The sequence below is a fragment of the Myiozetetes cayanensis genome, unplaced genomic scaffold, assembly GCF_022539395.1.
Source record: "Myiozetetes cayanensis isolate MyiCay16 unplaced genomic scaffold, myiCay2020 scf4, whole genome shotgun sequence".
NCBI lineage: Eukaryota > Metazoa > Chordata > Aves > Passeriformes > Tyrannidae > Myiozetetes > Myiozetetes cayanensis.
This window is the reverse complement of record NW_026087631.1, coordinates 5609168-5634780: the sequence shown is the minus strand read 5'-3', so window position 1 is coordinate 5634780 and position 25613 is coordinate 5609168. Positions and strand designations below refer to the sequence as shown.

Sequence of the window (25613 nt, the reverse complement as noted above, 5' to 3'; positions counted from 1 at the left end):
AGTTTTCAGGTGTGGATTTTTTCGTGTTGTGTTTTTTTTGTGTGTGTGTGTGCGGGTTTTTTTATTGTGGTTTTTTTGTTTGTTTGTTTGGGGTTTTTTTGTGGTTCTGTGTGTGCGTATTTGGGTTTTGTGGTTTCTTTGTGGGGGGGTGTTTTTTTTGTTTGTTTTGGTTTTTTTTTGTTTGGTTTATGTTTCTTTTGGGGGGGGAGGGGGCGGGTCTGTTGTTTTTTGTTTGTTTGGGGGCTTGTTTTTTCCTCCAGATCTGACAGCCCCTTCACCCTGTCACTGGCGTCTCCAGCAGACCTGCTGGAGTTGTTGCGTTTTTTTGTTTTCACAGTGCAGCGTGAGCAGGGGTAGCACTCCAGTCGCAGGGCTCAGGCTTGATCATTAACTCCCACCCACCTTACTGCTCAAATATATCTGCATGCCTGCATTCGAACACTTTATTCAGACAGAAGAAATTCCCTGTCAGTATTCATGGGACAGTGGCAATGCTGCTACTTTGCACAGGCTCAGCTACGCAGGATTTTGTACCGGTGAGCCTTTGTAGTCACAGTGCTGCTGCTGCTGAGGCAGTCACTGGACACTGATAATTTGACTAAAGGTCCTGAAAACCCTAAATCAAGGGATTATCCCTCCCTCAGTGACACCTGGTTAATAAAATACTTAAATGTACACGGAGTTAAACAAGTGGTGAAATGCCTTCCTGATCAGAGATGGGCTACATCATGTATCTAAGTGCCTTTTTGAATCATAGCCTAATTCAAGAACTGAGAAGGCATTTTGGAGCATAGTGCTGTGGTTTCATGATAATCAGTTTGGGCAGCAATATCCTTTTCCCTGTCTCTCCTCTCTTTGTGCTCCCTCTGTTCTGTGACCTGCACTGATGCAGTACCATTGTTCACTTGGCCAGGTTCTCAACTGGATCAGAGAACTGATGTTTGATTTTAAAATAATTTACTTTATTTTTTTTAATGGATAAGCTTGCCAACTAATTCCCAACCTGGCCCTGTAAATATATATAAGCTGGAAGAAAGAGAATAGGACTATTCTTCCAAGGCCCAAAGTTCCTTGACCTTGTTTTCTCACTGAAGACTTTGCAAAGTAAAAACCATGACTCAAAGCCCTTCCTGAATCTGGGCTTAACTTAGGCAGAGGCTCCTAGTAGATCCCAACAAGACACCCTTAACTCTGAAAAATCTTGACTCTACTAACTGCACCTGTCATTTTTTTTTCTTATAGAAAGAATTATTTTGGTACCTGCATGCATTCCCAACTGCTGTGGTTTAAAACCTAAGACATCATACTTTACTTCACTTTAAAGCATCATTTTCTATATTTTAACAACACATGAAGTTTTTCATAGAGTAACTCTTTACTTAATGCATAGTCAATAGTTTTGCTATTAGAAAACCAAAAAGAAAGAAGTCAAAGACATGGAACCAGCCTACTGCATAGAAGTATTTCTGTGTCATGAAATAAATGGGTATTAACGATAGTACACGGACACGTTTGTGGCTTAGACTTTCTTAAAGTACATCTTACACTACAGTAATACATTCAGAATCTGCAAACACCAGAATTTCGCTTGCAGAAAATGCTAGGATTTCACCTCAAGAGCTGGTTTGCTTAGCAGCTTTCTACAAATACTTCTAAATAATGAAGTTAATCCACCTTATCCTAAATCAGGATATTCACTCAATTACTCTGGTTGGTTTGGCTCTGGTCATGTCTATATGCAGCCTGATTATGTTTAAGTTAGCAGAATTGAGATGTTCACTGATTAAAAGAGATAGGCAACATGATATTTTTAAGTGCAAAAATTCAACAATAATGAAAGCAACAGCTCTCATAATGCCTCAGAATCCTTGTACCATCGAGGACATTTAATATTTAATGTTTAATATTCTTTCTTAGTGCATTCAGAAAGCCGTAGAAGGTATGAATCACTCCTTTGGCATTGGCTGGGAAACTTTGTCAATTTCCAGCAAATAATTAAGAAGAATTCAAATAAGTATGACAAAGGAGATTTTATGTCTAGTAATGAGGCTTCAGTAGTCTAATCAAATATGCTTTTATTACACAGCCATATTTTGAATGCAAGCCCTAGGCTGCCACATCTTTCTCACCCCTGCACCCAGGATCTTTATTTTGGGCTATGTGTGGTCTAGCACAAAAGCAAAACTCTCACCTTCTAGAAATCAGGTAAAATGGGTTCATTACAACTTCTTTGCATTTAACACATGGGCATACAACAGCACAGGGCAACAGGGGCCACTGCTACTTGATAATGTAAATCCTGTAATGCAGCTTTGGAAACATCCCCTTTTTCAAGACATTGAAAAACCTTGAAATGGAGCATCGGAGGCGGTGACAGAGCTGATACATATGTATCAGAATGAGTTTATAATTATAATTTCATTTGAAGGACTCATTATTCCTGCAGCACTTCCTGCATTCAGACTGTCCACTGGGGGTGCATTGTGCCTGCCATGTGTTTCACCACAGAGGCTGTGGAGTGGCACCAGGACTACAGAAAGGGGAATAGAGAGGACAGCCTTTCTTTTTTCTTCTTCTCGAGGGTGTCTAGAGGAATAAATGCATTTTATTCCTGCATTTGAAAAGGTGGGTCAGACAGGCAGGGCTGAGGTCACTCTGTATTCTGTGTTCCCAGCCAAGCTCATTCAAACTATCATCCAGGGAAAAAGTCAAGTAAAATAGAGCTGCCCTCATGTACGTGCCTGTAGGTATGTTATGTCTGTGGAAATGGTGGCTATGAAGGTGGGGAAGGGAAACAAGCACCTATGGGTTGCAAGAAAAAGAAAAGGGCACTTTGTGATTTGGCTTGTACACACATAGAGGAGATGAGTAGTGTCCCTACATCCCTTTCGGATCAGGGCCACAGTTTGAAGCCAGACCCTATAAAATTTTACCATTCCTTCGGACATTTGGTTCTGCAAAGATGGGGTCAAGTATCTTGCCAGTGTGGGCAAGATTTCAGCCTGCTCAGCCACAGCAACAGTGAAGATCTAAGACCTGCTTTCACTTGGAAGCCTTGCTCTTGCTCAAACCCTGCAATTGCTCAACTGCCTCTTAATTCCAATTAAATTAAAAGCTGCCAAAGGGCAACGAAACCTCTCAGTGTTTCTAATTTCACACTAAACAGTGTCCTTCCTTCAGGGTTTTCAACAAAGGAACGGCGTTTTAACAGCTTTGCAAATGCTAGAGGAGAAAACAAGGAAGTGGCCAAAATAGGTTCCAGTCTAAAGGCACAAGGTCCCCAGAGGGCAAAGCCCAAGCTCCCGGGGATGGACCAGGCTGGCACACACATCCATGGGTAAAACATTTCTACTTATTCCCAAAGCCTTCAGCTCAGCTAAGAGAGGAAAAGGAAGGGTGTCTTGAATTTTGAACTCCTTTTTCTCTGAAGAGGGGAGATGGTGCTCCTGCCTCACTGATCAATTTGAAATGATTCTCTGGAGGCCTTGTTAATAACACTTGAAAAATACGTGAAATTCTGTATATTGCATTCCTTTTCCTTTGTTAGGCATCAGTTCATGGTTTCATCAGGAAAGCAGCCCTGCTCAGCTGCCCAGAGCTCTCTCATTGAAATTGCCTTGCAGGACACAATATGACTAAAATTTAACCAAGTGAATTGAAAAAAAATTTAACATTTTGGCCTGTGTTGCTGAGTATGTGCTAGTAACACTACACAGCGCAGGTGTGAGCAGACAACACATTTCCTTTGCTAAACTAACCCACTTAAGAAGAGATAGCATTATCCCAACAGTGACTACTAGGGTTAGACATGGGCTAATTAAAAACCTATGCAGCTGGGGTCTAGTCAGCATTAATAATTAGTTGTATCTGTTTCCACCACCTTCCACCCCCCACCTCCATCTTGTTTCCTCCTCTTACAAAAGAAAATAATAATCTCTGTGCACGTATGTAATTACAGGAAACATAATGCATTATTAATGCATTAATGTGGTGGCAGCAGACAGAAAGTTCAGGTTTACTGCTTACCAGTGTAGAGGTAAGTTGTAGCTACTGGCAACAGTCAGCTCACTGGTGCATTAGGTAATGAGAGAGTTTCTAAGACTGCCAACTGAAGTGGTTAAATAATACCAGCTATTTGGAAAAGGACACAGAGGCTGGAAGGAATGATAGGTCTGAATTTATCACTGAGACAGACAACTATGGACAACCTGTAAGAATTATTCCAGGAACAATTAACTCGTGACAATAAGGTTGTGCATTTTCTTTGATCCACGAATGTGATTATGCTCAAAAGCAATTACACAAGTTGGAAGTCTCCAGAGGATGGGCAGAGAGGAAACAGATACAGATACAGTAACATGAGACAAAGCACCCCAAATAAAGATTTTTACCAAGGCCCTTTCCTATCAAAACAACAGTGTTCGCAGTGAGCTGGAAAAAGGGCATACATGTCCTGTGATTTCAAGGAATATCAGACAGGTCAGGCCAGAAGTGCTCATTTCCTGGCACACTGAACAATGATCTATGATTACAGACATGTATCTGTCAAGCTGGTATATGTATATTAAAGCTTAAGAAATGCCTTTCAGATTTCATTTTCTATTTACTCTGGACAATATATTATGCTGCACAGAAATACGGATACAGAGCCAGAACTCCTGAAATGAAGGCTCAGAACAGCAGGAAAATACAGTGTGTTTTGAACAAGTAATAAAGTTACAGATTAGATACATGGATTAATGTCACAGGAATTAATTCAGACCTGCTTCCCCAGCAGGACGCCTCTGTGCAGTCTCAACCTGAGTCACAATTTCTTTTTTCCCCTCCTCAAGAGGTTCCTTTTTTTTTTTCCCGCACAGAATTTGTTACTGCTCAATAAAGTGCTTGAATGCAAAAATGGTAGAAAGGAGCAGGGAGCTGTCCTAAAGCTGAAGAGCCAGAAGCTTCTCCCACAGATTGCTGATGTATCTCACAGATCTCAGGGATACGCCGAAAAACCTCTAGAAGTGGACTCCCCTCCTAATAGGTCAGAGGGGAGGACCCTGGTCTGCACCCAAAACCAAAGGGCTACCACAAAACTTGGCACATGCCAAGCTAAATCTCTGTTATCCCAGATCACTTGCATGTTACTGAGCAAGTGCTACAAGAGGGTTGTCAGGACACCTGCCACTTGGGTTGTGGCCCCTCACTTCACCCTGCTGTCCCTCAGAGCCTCCCTAGTTGCTTCTTGCCAACAAGGAGCTCCTGTTTACTCTTCCCACAAGCTGGGCACAATGGGGATTAGGGTAAAAACCACTGCATTCCTGCCTTTGTAGATGACTATCCATGGTTTGAGTGGCAACAGTTAACCATAACCTTTTCAGCTACCCACTGCCTTTGACTATTTCCGTACTGAAGACAGGCTTTTTAATACGGCTGTGGGGAACTGTACTCAGATGACACGGAGAAATCCTTTGGTTAATTATTTGCACTAATCCTATTAGGAAAGAAAGGCTTTCAATTGCCTAAGCAACAAAAAAACCTTTCAGAGAAGGAGCCCACCACTTCAAATTAAATCAACGCCCCCACTTCCAGTCCAGGAAAACCTGATTATTATTGTGCATAAGAAAAGTTGTGTTAACTGAAATGAAAAAATGTTTAACATTTTAAGAAGTTTGTTTGTTTTTAATTTTTAAAATACATTTCAAATGCCTACAAATTCAAAAGACACCACTTTGTTTCCCTGCATGTATTTTATTTGCACTTTACTAGTCCACAGCTCTACTTTTATAATTTTCAAGTAGGAGACTTTTACAAAATGGCATAGTTTTATGAGCATTTTGCCTATGCTCCAAATTTATGCTACAAGAGAGGAAAATTTATGTTCCTGAAATTTGCTGTTATTTTAATGCTGTGGTAGCATGAAAAGGGGTAGAGTTAACTCTTTCATGTGCTCATCAGAAATTCAGCTAGAGTGTTTAAAATGACAGTAACTTGATTTATTGAGCAATAAGAGGAATTATTCCTCTATGGCTACCAGCCAAACAAGCAATCTTTTAATAAGGCATGTGCAGTCACGACATTTCCTTTATGAGGGAGGAAAAAGAAATAGAAGCCAGTTCAAAAAAAAAAAAAAAAAAGTACCCAGGCACTAATTTGGTATACAGGCACACCCTCCCATGTGGCTTTGGGCACCTCAGTTCCCTTCTCCCACCTGCACCTGTGCATGTCTGAAGGTGTTCCTCCATTCATTACCCTAGAGGGGGCTGGATGAACCAGGATGGCTCCTCATATCCTTTGACCATGACAGACTTCACCCAAGGTGTTAATAGATTTTGGGTTTATTTTTAAACAACCTAATGTGGCTACCCCTTTTCTACCCACTGGGAGTTTTCTTTCTCTCCTGAGAGAACACTTTCAATACTGACACAGCAGACTGTTTTAGGAAGAACTTCCACGTTCCTCTTGCTGAAGGAAGCCTCCAGCTTTGCAGAAAATGCCAATACAGTTTTCAAACCAGAGAGATGAATGCCACTGATGCTTTTTCTGAAGGCTTTGTGGACAGAGGAGAGACATGGTGAACACTGTCTCTTCATAGAAAAAGAGTAGGCACATTTAGTTGATGATGGTTTCATGACTTTATTTTTTTTCCCCTCCTCCTTATGCAGAAAACTTCTCATGCATAAGACTTCTCTTAGTCATCTGCAGAATGCTGTCTGTCTGTCTTTCCATCAGCACATATCATGGAACAATCTTTGGCAACTGTTTGGACTAATCCTGGTAGGAAATAATTTCAGTTTTGAGGCATCTGAAGTCTTTCTGGGCATTCACGGGGGTGTGAATGCACATGCATTTCAGAATTCATGGTTTGTTCCTTCAGGAGCCAAGTGTTGGTCTGAGTTTCCCAGCCTGTAATGTGCACTCATACTAGTCCTAAGGCACATGCTTAGGGTTGCTCAGGAACTCTTTCTTCTGATCTGTGTCTTGCTAACTTCCAATTGCTAGACTGCCTGTCTTTTTTGAGCACAAGAAAGTGCCCTTGTGGTAAATTTTTGCATTTGCAGATGTACAACATCCCTCAGGTAAAGGATTTAGAAAGATCCAAGCAGGATTGCATATGTATTAAAGACTCTTGGAAAGAGAAAGACAGTGTTTGATGCCTTAGCAGCAGCACGGAGTTGTGTTTACCCTGAGCAGGAGTGTAAAAACACAGGAGAAAGAGGCAGATGCTTTGTGGGACCTCTCTCTCCATTTATTTAGCAAGGAGCTGCAAGACTTCTTAACAGCCTCTCACATAATAAAAACACAGCAAATATTTTCATAAGTGGAGGGAAATATTTTCCTAAGTGGTGAGAGAATGTGAGAATATCTACTAAAAACTACGGTCATCTCAGAAATGCATTGCTGCTGTCAGTAATTAATGCATGAGTTATAAAGTCAAGCAACTAACTTCGAGCCTGTCTTCCTTTTGTACAGCTTTCTTTCTAGCTGAGAACCAACACACTGTTTAGTGAATCGATCCCTTTCCCCTTCCCCACAAGCATTCCTATTTAAACATCTACATCTTCTCGTAGTAACATTATGCATCATGTCTGAAATTGACATGATCATGGAAATTCCCAAAGGAACCTGGAGCAGGGCTCATGTTGCTCTTGCTGCACAGGAAATGCAACGGTTCTTACTCATCCTTCCTCTGTAATGAAGAGTCAGATTCATTGCCTTGCTGCGCTGAGGAGGAAATTGCTGCATAATCTCCTTTCACGGCTAGACAATCCCCTCTTTCCAAAGCAGGCTCAGCATGCAAATTCTCCAGACATATTTGATGAATTTCTAATCACAGTGGGTGAAACGACAGGGCAAGGGTGAGTGTCAGTGACAGAAGCCTTGTGCTGGCTCCCTGATGAGGGCATTGTTTTCCTTGTATGTTCACCCACGTATTTATTGTGGGTGATACACATTAATTGTATCTGCTCTGGGACAAATAAACCAGGATCAGGTCAAACTGTGGCCAGTCTTAAGATCAGTTAGAAGTCTTGAAGAAAGACTGGCACACAGATCCTTCTCAGAACTTCACATGGATTGCAAAACGAGACCCCCAAATCTACCAGTTTACGATCTTATGTCACCAGCACTGTGAAGGGAGTGCCTTGAGGCAGTCAGGATGTTCCTCTCCATCTCCTGAGCAAAGAGAAGGACCTCTGTGGACTGTGAAAAGCAGGCCAAGTTATGCCTTTAGAGCAGGTCAAGTTACGCCTTTACAGCCTGTCAGGTGATTTTATAAACCTCCATGACTATATTTTCCTGTATGGAGAACAGAAACATTTCCTTTTTCCATGTGGAAACAAAAGAAAAAAAATATCCGCCATAGAGAAGCAACTATGTGCTTAATAACCTATTTGCAAAATTTCTTAAAGAAATTTTGAGAAAAGATTTGATAGTTGAATGGAAAATAGGAACATGCATCCCTTTCCTGCGCTAACAAAACCAAATGCTTCTTTCTTTAGGGTTAGTAAGCCTCATGCTTTAGCATATATGTCAATAGTTAATGACAAAAGGGCAAGGATGGCATTTTCTAGGTATTACAACAAGTCCACAGTTTTCCACGAGGACTGGTTTTGCACTGTCCTCTCCCATTTTGGCCTTGCCCACATGTAGTGGACAGTAATGAGTAAAGCACTGACATACAAACTGGAGACATGTGGACCACAACATGGATAGGGGATTGGCTGGATGGTCTCACTCAAAGAGTTGCAGTCGATGTCTCGATGTCCAAGTGCAGACCAAGGACAAGTGGTGTCCCTCAGGGGTCAGTACTGGAACAGGTGTGGTTTCACATCTTTGCTGGTGACAGGGGGATCGAGGGCACCCGCAGCAAGTTTGTTGGTGACACCGAGCTTGTGGTGCAGTTGACACAGTGGAGGGAAGGGATGCCATCCACAGGGACCTGGACAGGCTTGAGAGGTGCGTCCGTGTGAACCTCACGAAGATTAGCAAGGCCAAGTGCAAGGTCCTGCACCTGAGTCGGGGTAATCCAAAACACAAACTGGAGGAGAACAGATTGAGACTAGCCCTGGGGAGAAGGAGTTGGGGGTGCTCATGGACAAAATGTTCAATATGAGCTGGCGATGTGCACTTGCAGCCCAGAAAACCAACTGCATCCTGGACTGCATCAGAAGAGATGTGACCAGCGGGTCAAGGGAGGTGATTCTCCCCCTCTGCTCTGCTCTCAAAGGGCCCCACCTGGAGTACTGCATCCAGCTCTAGGGCCCCAACACAACAAAGACACAGACCTGTGGGAGCAAGTCCTGAGAAGAGACACTAAGTTGATCACAGGACTGGAGCACCAATCCTATGAAGACAGGCCCAGAGATTTGGGGCTGTTCAGCCTGGAGAAGACTCCAGGGAGTCCTTACAGCAGGCTTTGAGTATGTAAAGTGGGTCTACAAGAATCACAGAATCGCAGAATTAACTGGGTTGGAAGAGACCTCCCGAGATCATCAAGTCCAACCCTTGATCCAACCCCACTGTGGTTACCAGACCATGGCACTCAGTGTCACATCCAGCCTCATCTTAAAAACCTCCAGGGACGGTGAATCCACCACCTCTCTGGGCAGGCCATTCCAATGCCTGATCACTCTCTCTGTAAAGAACTTCTTTCTAATATCCAGCCTAAACCTCCCCTGGCAGACCTTAAGCCCGTGCCCTCTTGTCCTACTGCTGATTGCCTGGGAGAAGAGATCGACCCCCACCTGGCTACAACCTCCTCTCAGGGAGTTGTAGAGAGTGATGAGGTCTCCCCTGAGCCTCCTCCAGACTAAACAACCCCAGCTCCCTCAGCCTCTCCTTAAAGGACTTGTGCTCAAGTCCCTTCCTCAGCCCCGTTGCTCTTCTCTGGACCTGCTCCAGCACCTCAATGTCCTTCCTGAACTGAGGGGCCCAGAACTGAGCACAATACTCAAGGTGTGGCCTCACCAGTGCAAGAAGGCTGAAGAGGGACTCCTTACAAGGGCATGTTGTGATAGGACAAGGGGGAGTGGCCTTAAGATGAAAAAGGAAAGGTTTAGATTAGATATTAGGAAGAAATTCTTTACTGTGAGGATGGTGAGGCACTGCCGCAGGTTGCCCTGTGGATGGCCCATCCCTGGAAGTCCTCAGGGGTTCTGAGCAACCTGGTCTAGTGAAAAGTGTCCCTGCCCGTGGAAGGGGGGTTGGAACTAGATGATCTTTAAAGTCCCTTCCAATTCAAACCACTCTATGATTCTCTATTCTAGCAGTCTCTATTCCCACATCAGTCACGTGTGAACTATTCAAGGTGTCTGAAATTACACATGACTCCAGCCACAATATTTATGTGGCCTTCTGCTGTAGTTGCTTCCAGTTGATGTAGATAAAGGATGAGGAGAGGTAGTAAACCAAAAGAAGACTACACTCCATTTAGTGGCTTAAGGTTTAATCATCTGTCGTCCCTGACTACCCTGGGTCTATAAGGTGGAGAAGCTCCCTTTGAATGTCATGGGGCACTGGCAATCTCACATTGAGGAACCTAATCCAAGGCATAACAGGGTGGTGGTGTTTGCTATGGAAGACTGAGAGGGAGCTGGAGCCAACAACAAAACAAGATTACAGAAGAGACAAGACTCCCCATAATTAGAGCAAAATAGGAGTCAGAAAGGATGAGTTCCCTCTCATGGCCAGAGCTTAGGAGGAAACCCATTTAGCAGAACCATCATCTTTCTGTTGTGTCCTTCCCCCATGAATCCCTGTGGCACCCATTCCTGCCTGAGACAGGACACAGGGCTTGGTGGGCAATGGGACTGTCCAGCCTGACTGTTGATGCATCCTGGCTGTGCTGCTTCCCCAGCCTCTGTGAGCGTGGGCTGGCAGCAGAAATTCTGCCCTGCAACACATGCTGCTTTCCAGAACAGGTCAGCCACCCCTTCTTTCTGTGACCAGGAAGAGAAGGTACAGCAGGATGACTGCTTCACATGTTTGACTGGCTGACAGCTGGGACTCTTGTTCAAGGTATTTCAGTTTTGACAGGTAGTATTGTGTGCAGAGACTGTGCTCAAAATTATTTGGAATGACTATTATCTGCAGAGCTCCTGAAGTCCAAGACCTGATCACGACTAGGACTAAGGAAAAAATAGTCCTCAGAGATCAGAAAAGCAGAGTTCTTTGAAAGCTCACTGGACCCTTATTAGCCAGTATTTCTTATAAATGCTGTAATGTACTTTGTCAAGCTGACAATTTCCTGTGATAATAAAAGGGAAGATGCCAAGAATATGGCAGTGTTTAAGAAGTGAGTGGTGAGATCTGATTGATACACAGGCTAAACAGAAGTGCCAGCTCATACATGCATGCATTCTTTTCCTTTCTGCTTAGACTAGCCTTTCCTGCACTCCACCACCCCTTCCATTCTAGGATACAGCAGATGAACTCAACAGCAACACGTCTAAACAGGCCATAACCAATTCTCTGCTTGTCTCCCATTTCAGTTAGCTGATGCCTATTTCTTCTTTAAAAGCTTTTTTAAGAATACTTTTTTTTTCTTAAGGAATTCTCAAAATTTTCAGCAATCGTGTGCCAGGTCATCAAATACAGCTAATGTGTTTCTACTAGAGCTACCCGTGCCACATCTTGTTCTGAAAATTTTATAATAGTCAAAATACTTGGCTTACTCTTTTTGATTTTTTTTTTTTCTCCATCCAGAGAAAGTTCTTCGTCCAGTACTTCACACATGATGCTTCTGGGCTGTTGTGAATGGCAATCTCATATTTTACGAGATATTTACAGATAATAAAAGCTATTCCTCAGGATGGAACACCATCCAGAGAAACAGATTCTCATCAAATTAAAAGGAAAGAATCCCCCTTCTGTACACAGCCTTCCCTACTGACCATCTGCTAATGGTGCCCATGTGTGTATGAAATTCATTTGCACATTTAAATTGAAAAGCTCCATTTGCTCAGCTTGCCTATAACTGTGCTCTCTTGCTGGGGTGAATATTAGGTCTCTGATGCATGCATATTATCCAGTGAACATATAATTGCAAATGCAATCCACATCCAATTATCTAGGGTTTTATTGCGTATTTTCTACACATAACTCAAGCAGTAAGTACAACAATGTATATTAGCTCTCCAGGTGTCTGTTTGGCTGGAAGAATTAGTAAGGCGCTGGCATTTAACTCTTGATCTTGCAAGTGTAATTCACTCACGGTGTTGCTGCCAGCATGAGAGGACACTTACACATGTGACCCAGGATACGGACATGGATAAGACACCAAGGATCCTGTGCATCTAACAGAAAGGTGTAACTGGACAGGTTAAGGTAAACAGTCCCTAAGCCATGCCTCATTCCCTCTCCCCTCACTCCAGGAGGGCATTTCACCGGTGCACAGTCCAAATGCGCTGCCTGAACACAGGCGGAGAGGATTTCAGACTTACGTTACCTCCCACAAAACCTTGGGATTGATCTGGCCGGTCTCAGCGATCACAGCTACGCTGGCAGGGCTACAAATCCACCAAAAAGAGATACAGAATCTGTGTTCACAGCATTCCCTCCCTGGACCTAATCTTAACCTTCTCCCTCCAACGTGACAAATATTTAAAGGAGCTACAAGCATCTACTCCTCAGATGCAGCTTGCCTAGAACTGAAGCACCAGCTCCTCATCAAGACAGATCGACAGGCATTTGAATGAGCTGCGTGGCTGCTCAAGGCAATTGTTCATCCTTCCTGCAGCATTAGTGTTTAAGATCCTTCTGGCCTCTCACAGTCTCTGAGACAACTGTTATCCTACTGTCTGTCAAGTATTAGTTGCCACCTTGTCAGCTAATGGGTTTTGTGTAGATCATTAAAATATTCAGGAACTATGCATAGCCTGCAGCTTGTTTTAAGCCAAATATTTCCCCAGTGGGACATGGAAGGAAAGAGCCATTCCAGGGAAATAATAAAAGTCATACTAACAGTATAAAAAGTATAGTGCAAGATTAGACTCCCAAAACCTAGTTCACTGTGTGTCCTGTGGAATCACTCCATGTTTGTATTGCTTTAAATAACATAAAATATTAAGGAATTCAAAACAATCAAGGCTAGTTTTGGGCTTTCTTGAAATGGAAAAAAGCAAGGGAGGTGGCATTTAATCAGGCAAAAGCACCAGACATTTAAACCTACTGTTCTCTCAGAGCAATAACTACACTGTTGAACTAATACCCCATGGCACTGGACACCAGTGCTTGAGAGCTTACAACAGACTTTTAGCTACAACTGAAAGATCATTCTCTCTATATAAAAACACAGACATCTCAAACAAATAAAAGCACATGTGGTTAGCTCACTTCTAATTTGAGAAGACCAGAAGAAACTTTCTGCCACTGGCAATTTATGCCACAACTGGCAGCAGTAGATCTGATGAGTAGCTTTCTACTACGTAGGTAACTGTTGCTTTCACAGCTAGATATCTGTGTGTAAAATGTATGCTACTATAAAAAACACCCTTGTAATTCCTCCCTGGATTATGGCTTATGTTTTTATTTTAGAAACCAGCCATTGCAGTGATACTTCTCATCAAACTTGCTGACATTTTGGAAAGCTCATCTAAACACCTGTCAGACACTTGACTGTGTTATTAAGAATCATGTTTTGGATCATTGTGAATATTACCAGAAAGATATCAGTAGTAAAGTTCAGATTCCACTTTATAAACCAGAAAAATAATGACTGTATTAAATTCTGAAGTGCTATTACCACCCGATGTATAAATGGTAAACTTTTAGATAAGCTCAGTGGAACATAGCATTTGTGAAAGCTTCAGGCTGTAAAACTGTGTCCAGTCAAATCCTTCCTCACTCAACATCAATTCTGAACATTTATAGCTCTGCAGCAAAGACCTTTTCTGTGCTGAATAAACGAAACAGAAACAAATGGACAAACAAATGAGCCAAATGCTCAAGGCTGGGAAAACAGTTGTCTCCTCTGTTGGCTTGGACTGGAGTGTAGTAGGTGTTGTCTCATCTCTCTGTTCAAGAGCAGTGGCTGTGGTTGCTAAACTTGGGAGAGCTGGGGTGTAATGCCAGCTGCTCTTTGCCCCACAAGTACACTGACATTAGGAAGGCTGGGGCTGAATAGACAGCCTCTGATATTCCAACACTGCTCTGTAGTAAAGGGGATGGACCAAGCTCTCTCTAAGGACACGTGTGGCTAGGCTACATCTACATCACATGACACTTCACTGTGGCTCTGCCCTTCATTAAAAATCATTTACATGTGTCTTCTTCCAGTTCTCAGTGCCTAAATTGTGGAAAGGCTATGTCTTAGCCCACCCAAGTAGTGTTTTAATGGCATTCATATGGATTTATGATTAATTCCCTCTGGTGTAGTTAAAGGAACCTGGGAGTGTTTGGAAGTTGCAACTTCTGTTGGGATGTTATTGGGAGAATTGCTTAGAGTGAAGGGAGCTGGGCTGGGAGGGACACATACTGGCTCCTGGTCAAGGTCTCAATGCTCTTAATCCTTCATATTGTACTTAGGTGTCTTGAAAATCAGAAGCTGGCATGACCCAAAATGACACAAGAAAGTATGTTAATGAAGAAATAGGCAAACACTGCTCTAGCACTCCATCTCACTCCTCAGCCTCACTTTGCTTAGCACCCTAGATTTAGCCTTTATGATCATCCATCATAAATTAGAAATGCTCCATGCTATTTTGGCTTGCAACAGAATTGATGCAGTTTGGAAATTGGAAGGCTGTGAAAAATTTCCTCCCGTGGAAAAGCAGATCCCTGTAGAAGAGGAAATTTGGAATTACTTTGCCAAAGAATCTCAGATACTGTGATTAATAAGATTAATAAGATCTATCAGCTCTGTACATCCATAATGAAGTTGAAATGACTTGCCTGAAGAGTGGGTAGTCAGGAAAATAAAATCTTGTAAAGAAATCTAGGAGCCTATATATATATATACACACACACATACAGTCACTGAAAGAAAATACTGATATCCATCAGACATGATTCATAAAGGACAATTGCTCCAGGGCATAGCTTTCTTTTCAAAAACCACAGAGTGGGTGTTTTGTGGTACTTGCTATGCATTTCTATGCCACGGCAGAGGCAACTCAAAGTTATGGACTAGCTGGCTCCTGCTAAATATTTAGGAAGATGCAAACCTAGAAAGAAGATCACATTGTAGAAGGCTGCTCTGTAATTGCTGCAGTGACTACAGCAATTTCTTCTCCTCTCTGTACAGGGGGAGAGTGTCAAGAATAGCAGAAACCATTAAGAACCTGCGGGAACATTTTGATAATGAAAGTCACAGGAGATACAACTTTCCCATTTTGCATCCAATTAGAAGAGGTTACCAAAAGGCAATTTAGAAGAGATGTGGACATGAAGGATAGGATAATAATTTCTTCCCAAGGGTTTATCTTGGCTCCCACTGCACTATTACAACACTGCCAGAATAGGAACGTGAAAGAAGGGTATTGTTTTTAATTTACCTGATAGGAACTGCTATAGTCTAAATTGAGTCTCATCTACAGAGCACCACTGTGTTTGGGGAGCAGCTAATAAGGAGACATAGTGATGGCTTTGCAAAGCCATGCATCTATGAAAAGGTCATATTTGTGTGTACAGTACTCTGCCCATAGCTATTGAAATATCACTTCTGTGATGCAGTTTACATTTTCTAAGAAGTAAATAGGAATTTGTCAAGGGGTTATTCTTAAGGAAATGGAAACATTCACTTTGCAAGTTATTCTGAAAATAATGTACTTTTCTGTTCATCTTACATCTACTGCTGTGTTACTATCTGCTTTCATCTTCCAGAAACTCATCCATCAAAGGCACTTCCAGTTGTTAAAGTGGTATGGATTCCCTGGATTCCTGTTCAAGAGTTAAAAGAATGTAGCAGACTAGGAAGGTAACTCAGAGGGGTATCTTCCCTTCCCCTGTTGCTGTCTAAGAAACTTCGTTCCCTCTTCCTAGACAACAGCAACTATCTTTGTGACTGACTAGAACTCAGCCCGCATTGGAAACTCAGCATGAAAACAAGACATTAGACCCAGCCTCTTGACTCCTTCGTATTTCATTAATTTTGTCTTTCTGCTTTGTCACTGACTCCACTGCCAGACCACGGACTTGAAACAGAATCTTATGGACCAGGGCCCTGACACGACATGGGGTGTTTCAATTTACAGCCAGTGTAGCCTAAGATCTCCCCTAGGAGAATGTGGACTAGAAAGCCCAGAACACTCCATCTAAGAAAGCCTGCTGCGTGTGCCTCTGTCAGAGGGAGCCCAGCAAGCCTTCAGGCACGATGGGGCAACTCAAATTTGGTAACTCAAATCCCTTTTGGGAATATTCTCTCTGTTGGAACCTTTCCCTCCAAAACTGAAACAACAGAAACTCCACCTCCAAAGCCAAGAAAGTGAGCTGTCATCCTGTCTTCCTGAGAACAGAAGGGTCTTCTGAGGAGCACAAAGGAACTTGCACTGCTAATCTCTCCTGGGGTTAACGCAACACAGTGCCTGAGGGTAAAGTCTCTTTGGGGGTAGGTACTGTGTGGACAACAGCTGGAAGATAAGGAGATGAACAGAATATCTGGCCTATAGGGGTAAGCTGGCAACTGCCTATTGCATTAAAATATAAATGTTATTCATATTCATATTCATAAATACTCACTCTGAGCTCCTCGGCTCCTTCATGCCTTCCTACAAGCACCAACATTCTTGATTTCAGCATGGGTAGTGGCATTAAATAGACGTATGTTCCTGTCAAGGTCACACATTCTATTTTGTCCACAGACCTCTGCCCAGACGGTACGACTGCCTGTTGTGTACCTTTATTCAGCAAGAACTACCTCCATGACTCAGAAGAGGGAAGATTTTGAGAAGGCTGATCCATTATCACAAAGTATGCTCTTAATTACTACCCAGAAAGGGTACAGCCAGGAGGGAACAGGAGTCCTTGAGCACCTGTTTTTGTCACAGTGCCAGGGCTTTCCTCCCCTGGAAGACACAGTGACCAAACCACCAAGGTCAAAACACCTGTACTACAAATTTATGTCCTCCATAAAGAGAGATGACCTTGCAAAACTCCTTCAGAAATATTACAAACAACAGAAACACGTGAAGTAGGTTTTGTGACTTGTGTTCCACCAGAGCAGACTGCCACACATTTTGTGGTCTTTTTTATGGTGTAAGCCATGGCCTCAGGAAAGCAAATCCTGAAATAAACAGATCCAAACCATTGCCTTCACACTTACATGTACATGCTTTATACCTATACATGTATGTATGTTTATACATAAACCGCTATTGCCTCCCCATACACAAATGCTCAGGAAAATGTCAGTCTTACAGCTTATACATTTATTCCTACATGCACAAATATACAGATATTGGTATAATAAGCCAATGTCCTTAAAATCCTTCCACTCTGGCAGCTGTATTTAAGCTATATAAGCTGTTGCACTTATTCCTTTGTGACTGTTATGTCAGCTTCTTCCAATTTTAGCACTGCTTATACCCATCATTGCCTTTTACCTCTCTGACCTCCTTGAAGGAAAAACAAGAAGAATAAACCCCAGCACAAAAGAGAATTGACTCTATTCTAGTGGTGTTATCTCAGAGGTTTGAGGTACAAATTTCTCAGTGGAGCAGCCTTATGCAGATGAGGTTCTCAGTGACAACCCAAGCTCTCCTTCAGAGCAAGACTGGGGGACCAGGAGTGCAGCTACAGAAAACCCCAGGATATTGAGTGGTTTGGAACAGACATTTCGTGCCACACCAGCTTTAGACTGGGAATCACAAAGAAGACTGAAAGCTCTGTCTCTTTGGAAATGTTACCTATTCAACTGAATTTTCCCTCTCTGTGAAATTTAACTACAGGGAAACAGGATTTGCCGTGCCAGAACAAATCATAAGGGTAGTGAAATTACCCCTGCATTGCCCACTGTCACTCATGCCCACTGTGGAGAATGAAACTACACATACTCCGACTGTGGTAGGTTTTAACAAGGGATTGACACATCTTCACCACTGCTCTTTCAGTAGCATTTCACTAACTAGTAGGTTTAAACTTACTTTACAGTAAAGGAGAACTAATTATCTGACCCTCCCATTACTCACTCACGGTGTCCTTAGAACAAAGCAAAATGTTCTCTCCAGAGATGATTATTCAGAAAAATAAACCCACTGAAATAGTAAAGCAAAACACACTGGTGACCCACTGTCCCACCAAGGCATCAGATATATGGCTTTCCTGGGAAAGCAACCTTTTGATCCATGGAAGGGATGAGTTAAATGCTGACAGTTGAAGATGTCAGACTAATTTATTACAAGAGCAGGAGTTGGGAGTCCTGCTGTGCTAGCAGAACTGGAACCTGAGTAATTGCCTTCACCATCTGAATTCCCTCAGCTTTATCAACTGGTTACAGTATTCTCCTCTTACCATCCTGCCCCAGGTGACTCTACCCAGTTACTATCTCATAAAAAATTGTGCTCTTCCACCCCAAAATAGCTGCATTTCAGAAATTCCTGAGCTGCCATCAGTGTATTTAGATTTTGTGACAAAACACTGATTCAAGGTTTGTATGATTCTGAAAACAATTTAGGTTTTTTTGAAGTGGACTTCTGTCAGTTATAACATAAATAAATACAAGGGAGGAGGATTGGGTTCACTTTAGGAGATGAAGGAAAGCAGAATTTAGCAGACACTTATCTTGCTTGTTAAGATTTTAGGACACAGATGATTTACTGTCCAACCTGTTTGCTTCGTATATGCAAAAATAGTCCCATTAAAAATATTGTGTAAACCAATGACCCTCACATCATCTCACAGAAGGTTTCATTGCTCAGCATCAAAGCAGTTCAGTATTGTACTTGAGAAAATGTGAGAGGCAAAAAGTCTTTCTGTGCTTCCTTTCCACGTGCTGGTCTCCATTTAATATGCAAGTTGGAATCTGTTATTGCAGGATGAGAAGATAAAGTGTTAGGAAAGTGCCTTGCTGTGCCAGGCTTGGAGCTTGTAAGTTAATAAGTCCAGAAAGAAGGGCTGAGCAGTTCAAACTGGTACATTTTTTATCCAACTAATCCTTTTTTTTTTCTTTTCAGGTTTTAGAGGCCAGCATGACAGTCTGTAAGAAAATTAGTCTGAAGTAATCTCTGGGACAGATGACCAACACTGGGTCTTTCTAAAAGACTCCAAAAGCTCAACAAACTTGCTCTGTACTCCTCTGAAAAGAGAAGCCACAGGCAAGGTGGGATCAGCCTTCTCCCTGTTTGCTGGAGGAACTGCCTCCACGGACATTTTAGGGAGCAGCCCTTAGTGGGCAGCACAAACAAGCGTGACAGAAGTGTTGCAAGGTGCAACTAAGCACACGCTTCCATCTGTGATGGAGAGTTTGGCACGTACTCCCACAGGCTCAGTCTCTGTGCAACTTCTCCATTTCCTACTGCTAAAAGTGCTCAGCTTTCCATCCAGCGTAGCCCTCAGAACAGGGGTTTCCAAACTCTTCCAAACCAGCAAACCAAGGTGCAGAACCGCTCTTGGTCTCTACATCCGTACTGTGCTGCTGGTGGTTCCCACACAACAGGAATTGTGGTTACTGCAGGCAGCCCCTATCCCACCACTTCGCTTCTGCCCTCTTGCACCATACAAATCTTCCTGTACAATACCTCCACACGGAAGGCTGTGAGCAGTGCTGATGGTTTTAACCTAGGAAAACTGATTGCTTTTTGATTTCTTTCCGTGTATGTTGTAACTTACAAACAAGAATGCAAGTTTTGGGACCAATTGTCTAAAGAAAAGGAAAGCTGCCATGTGTATGCTATCAGGGTGAGAAGCCAAGATTCCTTTAACAAGTCCCAGAAGAGCAAAAAAGACCACCACAATTTCATTCTCTAGTCTTGAATATATAGTTGACTGAACCCATAAAACCAAGGCATTAGGGTGAACTTTCAGATTTGCTTTTTCCACTGCAACTCCTCAGCAGAAGAAAGTCATAGGGTCATAAGGCACTTATTTCAGATCCCTGCAGTCCTAGGAAACAAGGGGTGGAAAAAACTCTCCCATCCCCAAATATTTCTGATGTGCTTAAGAACGGCCTCTGCAGTCCTTTGTAGTGAGAGCACACAGGGCTACAACTGCTGTTGTTTCATTCACTTCATTTGGCAGGAAAAAGCATATCACAGAGAGCATCATCATGAAGGAAAATGAAAGTTAGGGCATGTAGCAATAAGACAAGAGGGAATGGCTTTGCACTGAAAGAGACTAGGTTTAGATTAATATTGAGAAGAAATTCTTAACTGTGAGGGTGGTGAGGCACTGCCACGGTTGCCCAGAAAATTGTGAGTGCCCCATCCCTGGTACTCACAATTGTTCAAGGACAAGCTGGATGGAGCTTTGAGGAACCTGGTCTAGTGTAAAGTGCCCCTGCTCATGGCAAAGGGGTTGGAACTAGGTGATCTTTAAGGTGTCTTCCAACCCAAACCATTCTATGATTACACAGAAGAAAATAAATATATATGAAACAATCCTAGGGCTGGAGTAGAAGACAAAGTGGGAACTATTCCTACCTGCAAGGGGCAGCATTAGCAATCAGTGCCACTAAGTCTCTCACTATGAAACAGGACACAAAACATGAATTTCCTTCCTGCTCTGGATTACTGACCCCTCAATCAGATCACTAGTTCTTTATGTGAAACTCAGAATGCATCATAGGCTTTTCTTTCTCCTTTATTTAAGAATGGAGGTCCACACTCTCAAAATGGACTGTATTTTGAGGACTGTAGGTATACGTGCACATAAAAGGGTAGGGACCTTCAGTTTTGAGATATCAGTTGTGGGGTGTCTTATAGAGATGGGATTTTAAAAAAACTTTTAGATCTCTGAATATCTGTCTGTCACTGGAACTCCTAAAACAGCAAAGCATGGCACATGTCTGTTCTCTTGTGAAAGCCCTGGGGAAGACAGCCTACTGAATCACTCTGCTGTTCCCAGGTCTTTCCCAGTGTCTGGCCAACAGTGACAGTGCTGGCATGTTCTCTAAACATCTGCTATTGTCTGAGAAGTGGAAGGAAACAGTTTATTTTATCTCCTGTGGCTGTTACAAGATTGACAGTGACAAGTGTGAAATGGACATGTCCTACTGAAATTCAGAAAAGAAAAGCCCTAAGGAACTTTAGAGTAACTACAGGGACTCAATTCCCTCATTACTCTGTAGAGAGACATTCACATCTGTTAGCAATAAACATTGGCTCCCTCCTGCTTTTCCGAACCAGAATAGGCAGCAATATCCAATTTTGCCCTCCCTCCTACATTACTTATTTTAGTGACTTGAATAGTACTAATCCCGCTACACATCAGTGCTAATGAGAACAGAACAGAGAGAAATTACTGTTTTAAATTGCTTCAGGAATTATTCCTTCCTACCCTGCTGCTAAGCATCAAAGGGAAAAAGAGGTCAAAATTAGCTCCTCTCACCTTGCTGGCAGAAAGTTTTTAAATAAGCTATCAAATTTCTGTAATTTAACACACACTTAAAACTAATCAGCCTAATAGCTGTGAAGAAAATCCACAAAAAAACCAGAGATATGGCTTTGACCATTCTTCCTGGTGCTGTTACAGTAGCTATTAGATCTGAGTTAAGAACATTATTGTATAGTTTGCTATAGAGTACACACCATATTTTACGGCATCATTGGAACTATCAGGGTATTTTGGACCACTGGTCTATCTCACCTGCCATCCTATTCCTAGCAGCCAGCAATACTTAATGTGTTAGGGAAAGGTCAAAACCCTACCTCTCACAACCCAGCACCTCCCATTGTGTGAAATGACCTTCCAGACTGCTCAAAGCCAGGCTGGCTGGGTATATGGTAGATTGGTTCTACTAAAGAGCTGGAAGGCTCTTCCTTCCTGGTTCTCAAGGGTGAAAATGTATAGGATTATGGCTATAATGCATGATTCCTTGGGAAGCATCACTACAAAGGAAGAAAAGAGACACTTTCCTCACTGTTACCCCTGCAATTCCCAGTGTGCTCCCGAGATAAGCAGAGACACAACCTCTCTTTCCCAGGAAGGGGAACCATTTCTGGTTCTCTGTCTAAGCTGAGTGAAGGCACACACAAAGATGTCTTCACCTTCCTTATCTTCTTCCTATAGGCAGTGGGGCACAGGACGAAGAGCCCAAGGTACTCTGACATGCACCAGCTGGCACAGAGCTGAGGATGGCTGGACCCGAGGGTGTTCCAGATAACCCAGGGCCAGGGGCTATGGAGGCAGAGGCAGAGGCAGAGCAAACTGTTTGAAGCCATACATTGTCTGGGGAGGGCAGGGAAGGGAATTCCAGGTAGGAAAGCCTTGAGAAGTTTCCTCCTCCTTTGCCCTGCCCAAACGTACATTTTGACCCTTCTGAAAGAAGGTGTTTAGGTCTCAATGCGCAAAGAAGAACATGTCTCTGAGAGTTTTAACAATATATAAAAATAACAGTTGCCCCTGTAGTGTAGAAATCCCACCCAGTCACTCTTGATCTCTTAATACAGGTTTAGATAGAAGCACATTTTTTTAATGAGCTGGGAAGTGAGAACTGTATTTGAGGGTCTTGCCAGCAATAATTTAAACAACTTGTATGTACTTACAGGAGGAAGTGTTTGTTCCTTCTGTTGAAGACTGTATCCTAGGTATGGGTTCTGTAACACACAGAAGTAACAATAAAATTGTAAGAATACAGCCACAGCTACAGTGTTCTACTGGAGGAGCCCAAACATCTTCTCCCAGTAGAGCTTTCTCTTTTTTTCTTTCATTTTTTTCCCCCCCCTCAGTAGTCAGAAACCCAACAAAGCAGAGGAAAAAAAATGAGATAGCTTGAGAAAGCAAAGAACTTCAAAGTTGGTTCAGCATGTCCTAGGCACACTGTGAAAAATCAATTACAGCAAAAATGCTCCATAGTCCTGGGAGGGAAGGACAGGAGAAAACTGGCAAAGAGAGAGTAAAATTTTCAGCTGTTTGTGACAGCATCAGAGGAAAGTGGAAAGCAGTAGGTCTTGAAGCTCCACATGCTGACCAAGGAAGCACTAGCTTGCTATATTCTCACATAACTTCAAATGAGCAGTCAGGCATTCAGATCTATCACAACTATGGTTAAGGACCTCTGTGGTTTGAAAGAGAGAAGGGTCCATGAGTGTCAGCACCTCTGCAAGGAGCTGCAGATGGAAGGGGGAGCAGAACACATTCCAGACTGAAATGGGAGACAGCAAGAGCCCCAAAAGAAAGACAAAGAAGAAACACTCTCAAAATGGTAAATAATCTTTTAGGACAGTTGAAGGAAACAGACCTCAACACAAATCACACAAAGAAAGCACTCAGAAAAGTTTACAGAAGAAGCAGGTAGCCTGAACCTCATGAAGTGTAGGAACCTGAACCACGCAGCAAATTAGAGCCATGCACTTGGGTGGCTGCATGGGCTTTCACTGTCTAGCAAGTCATTTGGTGTCATGCATGAATAAAGAATTCAAGAGTAGGCTTGAGAAGTGCTGTGAGCTGGAAGGAAGAGTTTGAAGAGAGAGCGCTTTGCCAGTGTGGTGAGGGAAGAAGGAAGTACAGGTGGCTAACAGCCAGCTTGTGGATCCTAGGGAGCAGGTCAGGCATACTGCATGCTCTGCAGTGAAACCTTGTCATGCCATGCAGAGAAGAGGAATCTGTTGCCTGATCAAGTCTGGTTTTAGGCAGAGTAAAACCAATCTTAGAAACTCAGACTGAAGCAATACTTCCAGAGACCTAGCTCCTGGCAATTTATAATAATAATAATAATAATAATGGCCCGTCTTCGCGAGCGAAGATCTGGGGAAGGTCTTTCCACCATCCAGCCTGCGCATTGGATTTTTTAGGTGAGACACAGTGTGCGCGGAACTGAGCCCACCCTTTAATCCTAAGGTTCATCTGCCGGGGCCAAGCGAGCTTGGACGGTGGCAGCGAGGTCCTCAGGACGTAGGTGGGTTGCCTTTAAGGACTAACGAGCCCCACCTGCCCGGGAGTGGCCCTGACCGGGAATCGAACCCGGGTCTCCGCGGTGATAGCGCGGCGCCTTTACCCCTAGACCACCAGGGGCTCCTAGGAGCCCCTGGTGGCAATTTAAACATCAGCATTTCACAACAGTCTATCTTCAATTAAAGAAGAAACAAACTAATAACTTATTTTCATTTGTAAAGACTGGAAAAAAAAAGATCAGCAGTGCCCAAAACCCCAGACCCTATTAGTCAGCAGGAAAGTCATGTAGTAGTAGAGAAAGCTGGCCTGGTCTGGACCCAGGGCTGGGAGAGAATAACGGGAAGAACAGCACCTGGCTGTGTTTGGGACTAAGCAGGTTTCTGCCCCAGCCACATACTGAAGACCTACTCAGAGGCCCAGGAGAAGACCTCAGTAATCAGCCAGTGAACATACTGTTTTCTCCCCTCCTTCAGGACAGCAGTGTGATGTGTCACTTGGCATGAAATCTGCCAGTGCAGCGACTCATCAGGAATGCAGCCAGCCTCTTGAACATCCCAGCTTCCTCCTCTCCAGCAGCACGGCAGCAGTAAAGAGGAGAACAGTACTTAACAGCAGGCACTGGAAGGGGCATAAGCAGGGAAAGAGACCACTCAAGGACAAGAACTTTAGTTCGTGGGAAAGAGGGCAGCAAAGTGCAGGGGCTGCATTCTTGCTGCACAAGGGAGAAGGCAAGGCAAGGCCAGTGGAGTCAGTGACCAGCATGTCACCTTTTTTGAACAAAAATGGTTCCAATGGTAACAAGACACTCGCTATTAGCTATGTGGTCTCATACATATCCAGTGAAGCACCAGTGACAGGCCCCACTGAGAACATGAAAGAATACGGGCACATCCAATGTCTCTTCTGTCAGGCAGCAGTGCCAAAATTTCAGAAGTAGGTCGCCACACACACAGATGCATCAAAGGAAAGACTGCAGGCATGCTAAATGCAAAATCTGGCAATCACACTGTTTTCCTTGATCTAGCCTACAAACACTGTCATTTCACACTCAAACCTGTCTCTGCCAGACATAGCTTTCCCAAAAAAGCTAGCAGGACCCCAGCCTCTTTGCCAAGGAGGGTATGTGCATCTTGTAAATCCTTGGGCTGCTTGGCTTACACACGTCTATCTACAGCTCCCTCAGCCAAACTCAGTGGTAGAGATAACTGCTTGCATTGTGGCCTTATATAAAGTAACTCTACCAGTTAAAATAATGAAAGTAACTTTTCACTGGGGTCAGTTTTGGGAGTAACTCTGGAGGTACACAATCCGTAACTGCAGGCAGGACGCTGAAAGCAAATTCCACCAGCCTGAAAGGAAACCATCTGGAGAAGGATCCTGGTATGCCAAGGCAGCTTCAAAAGTCGCTAAACTACTGTCAGTGAGTTACCTGTCTACATTCACAGACCCTGCAGAGCTGTCAGGAATTGTATGTAGAGCCCTGAGGAACAGAGCAGTCTAGGCAACAGACTTTCTTGAGGACACATCAATGCATCTATACAGTCTGCAAATTCATAGACAGCTGCTAAGATATGCAGGAGCAGCAAGTGCTTTTTAAAAATACAGTTCCTAACAACACAAATACTTTTTCACTTGGGCTTCTGCAG

General features: G+C 43.1%; 1 protein-coding gene across 4 annotated transcripts in view; it reads right to left on the bottom strand.

The window, feature by feature from the left end:
* The window catches only part of NRG1 (neuregulin 1), a 298874-nt gene that overhangs the window by 110438 nt on the left and 162823 nt on the right, over positions 1-25613 (bottom strand). Inside the window, exon 4 of one of the 4 annotated variants that reach the window (XM_050329946.1) lies at positions 22620-22670. The exons of the other annotated variants lie outside the window; for them this stretch is intronic. Coding sequence (XP_050185903.1) covers positions 22620-22670 — 51 coding nt within the window. The remainder of the gene's footprint in view (positions 1-22619; positions 22671-25613) is intronic. 4 annotated transcript variants of the gene reach the window in all.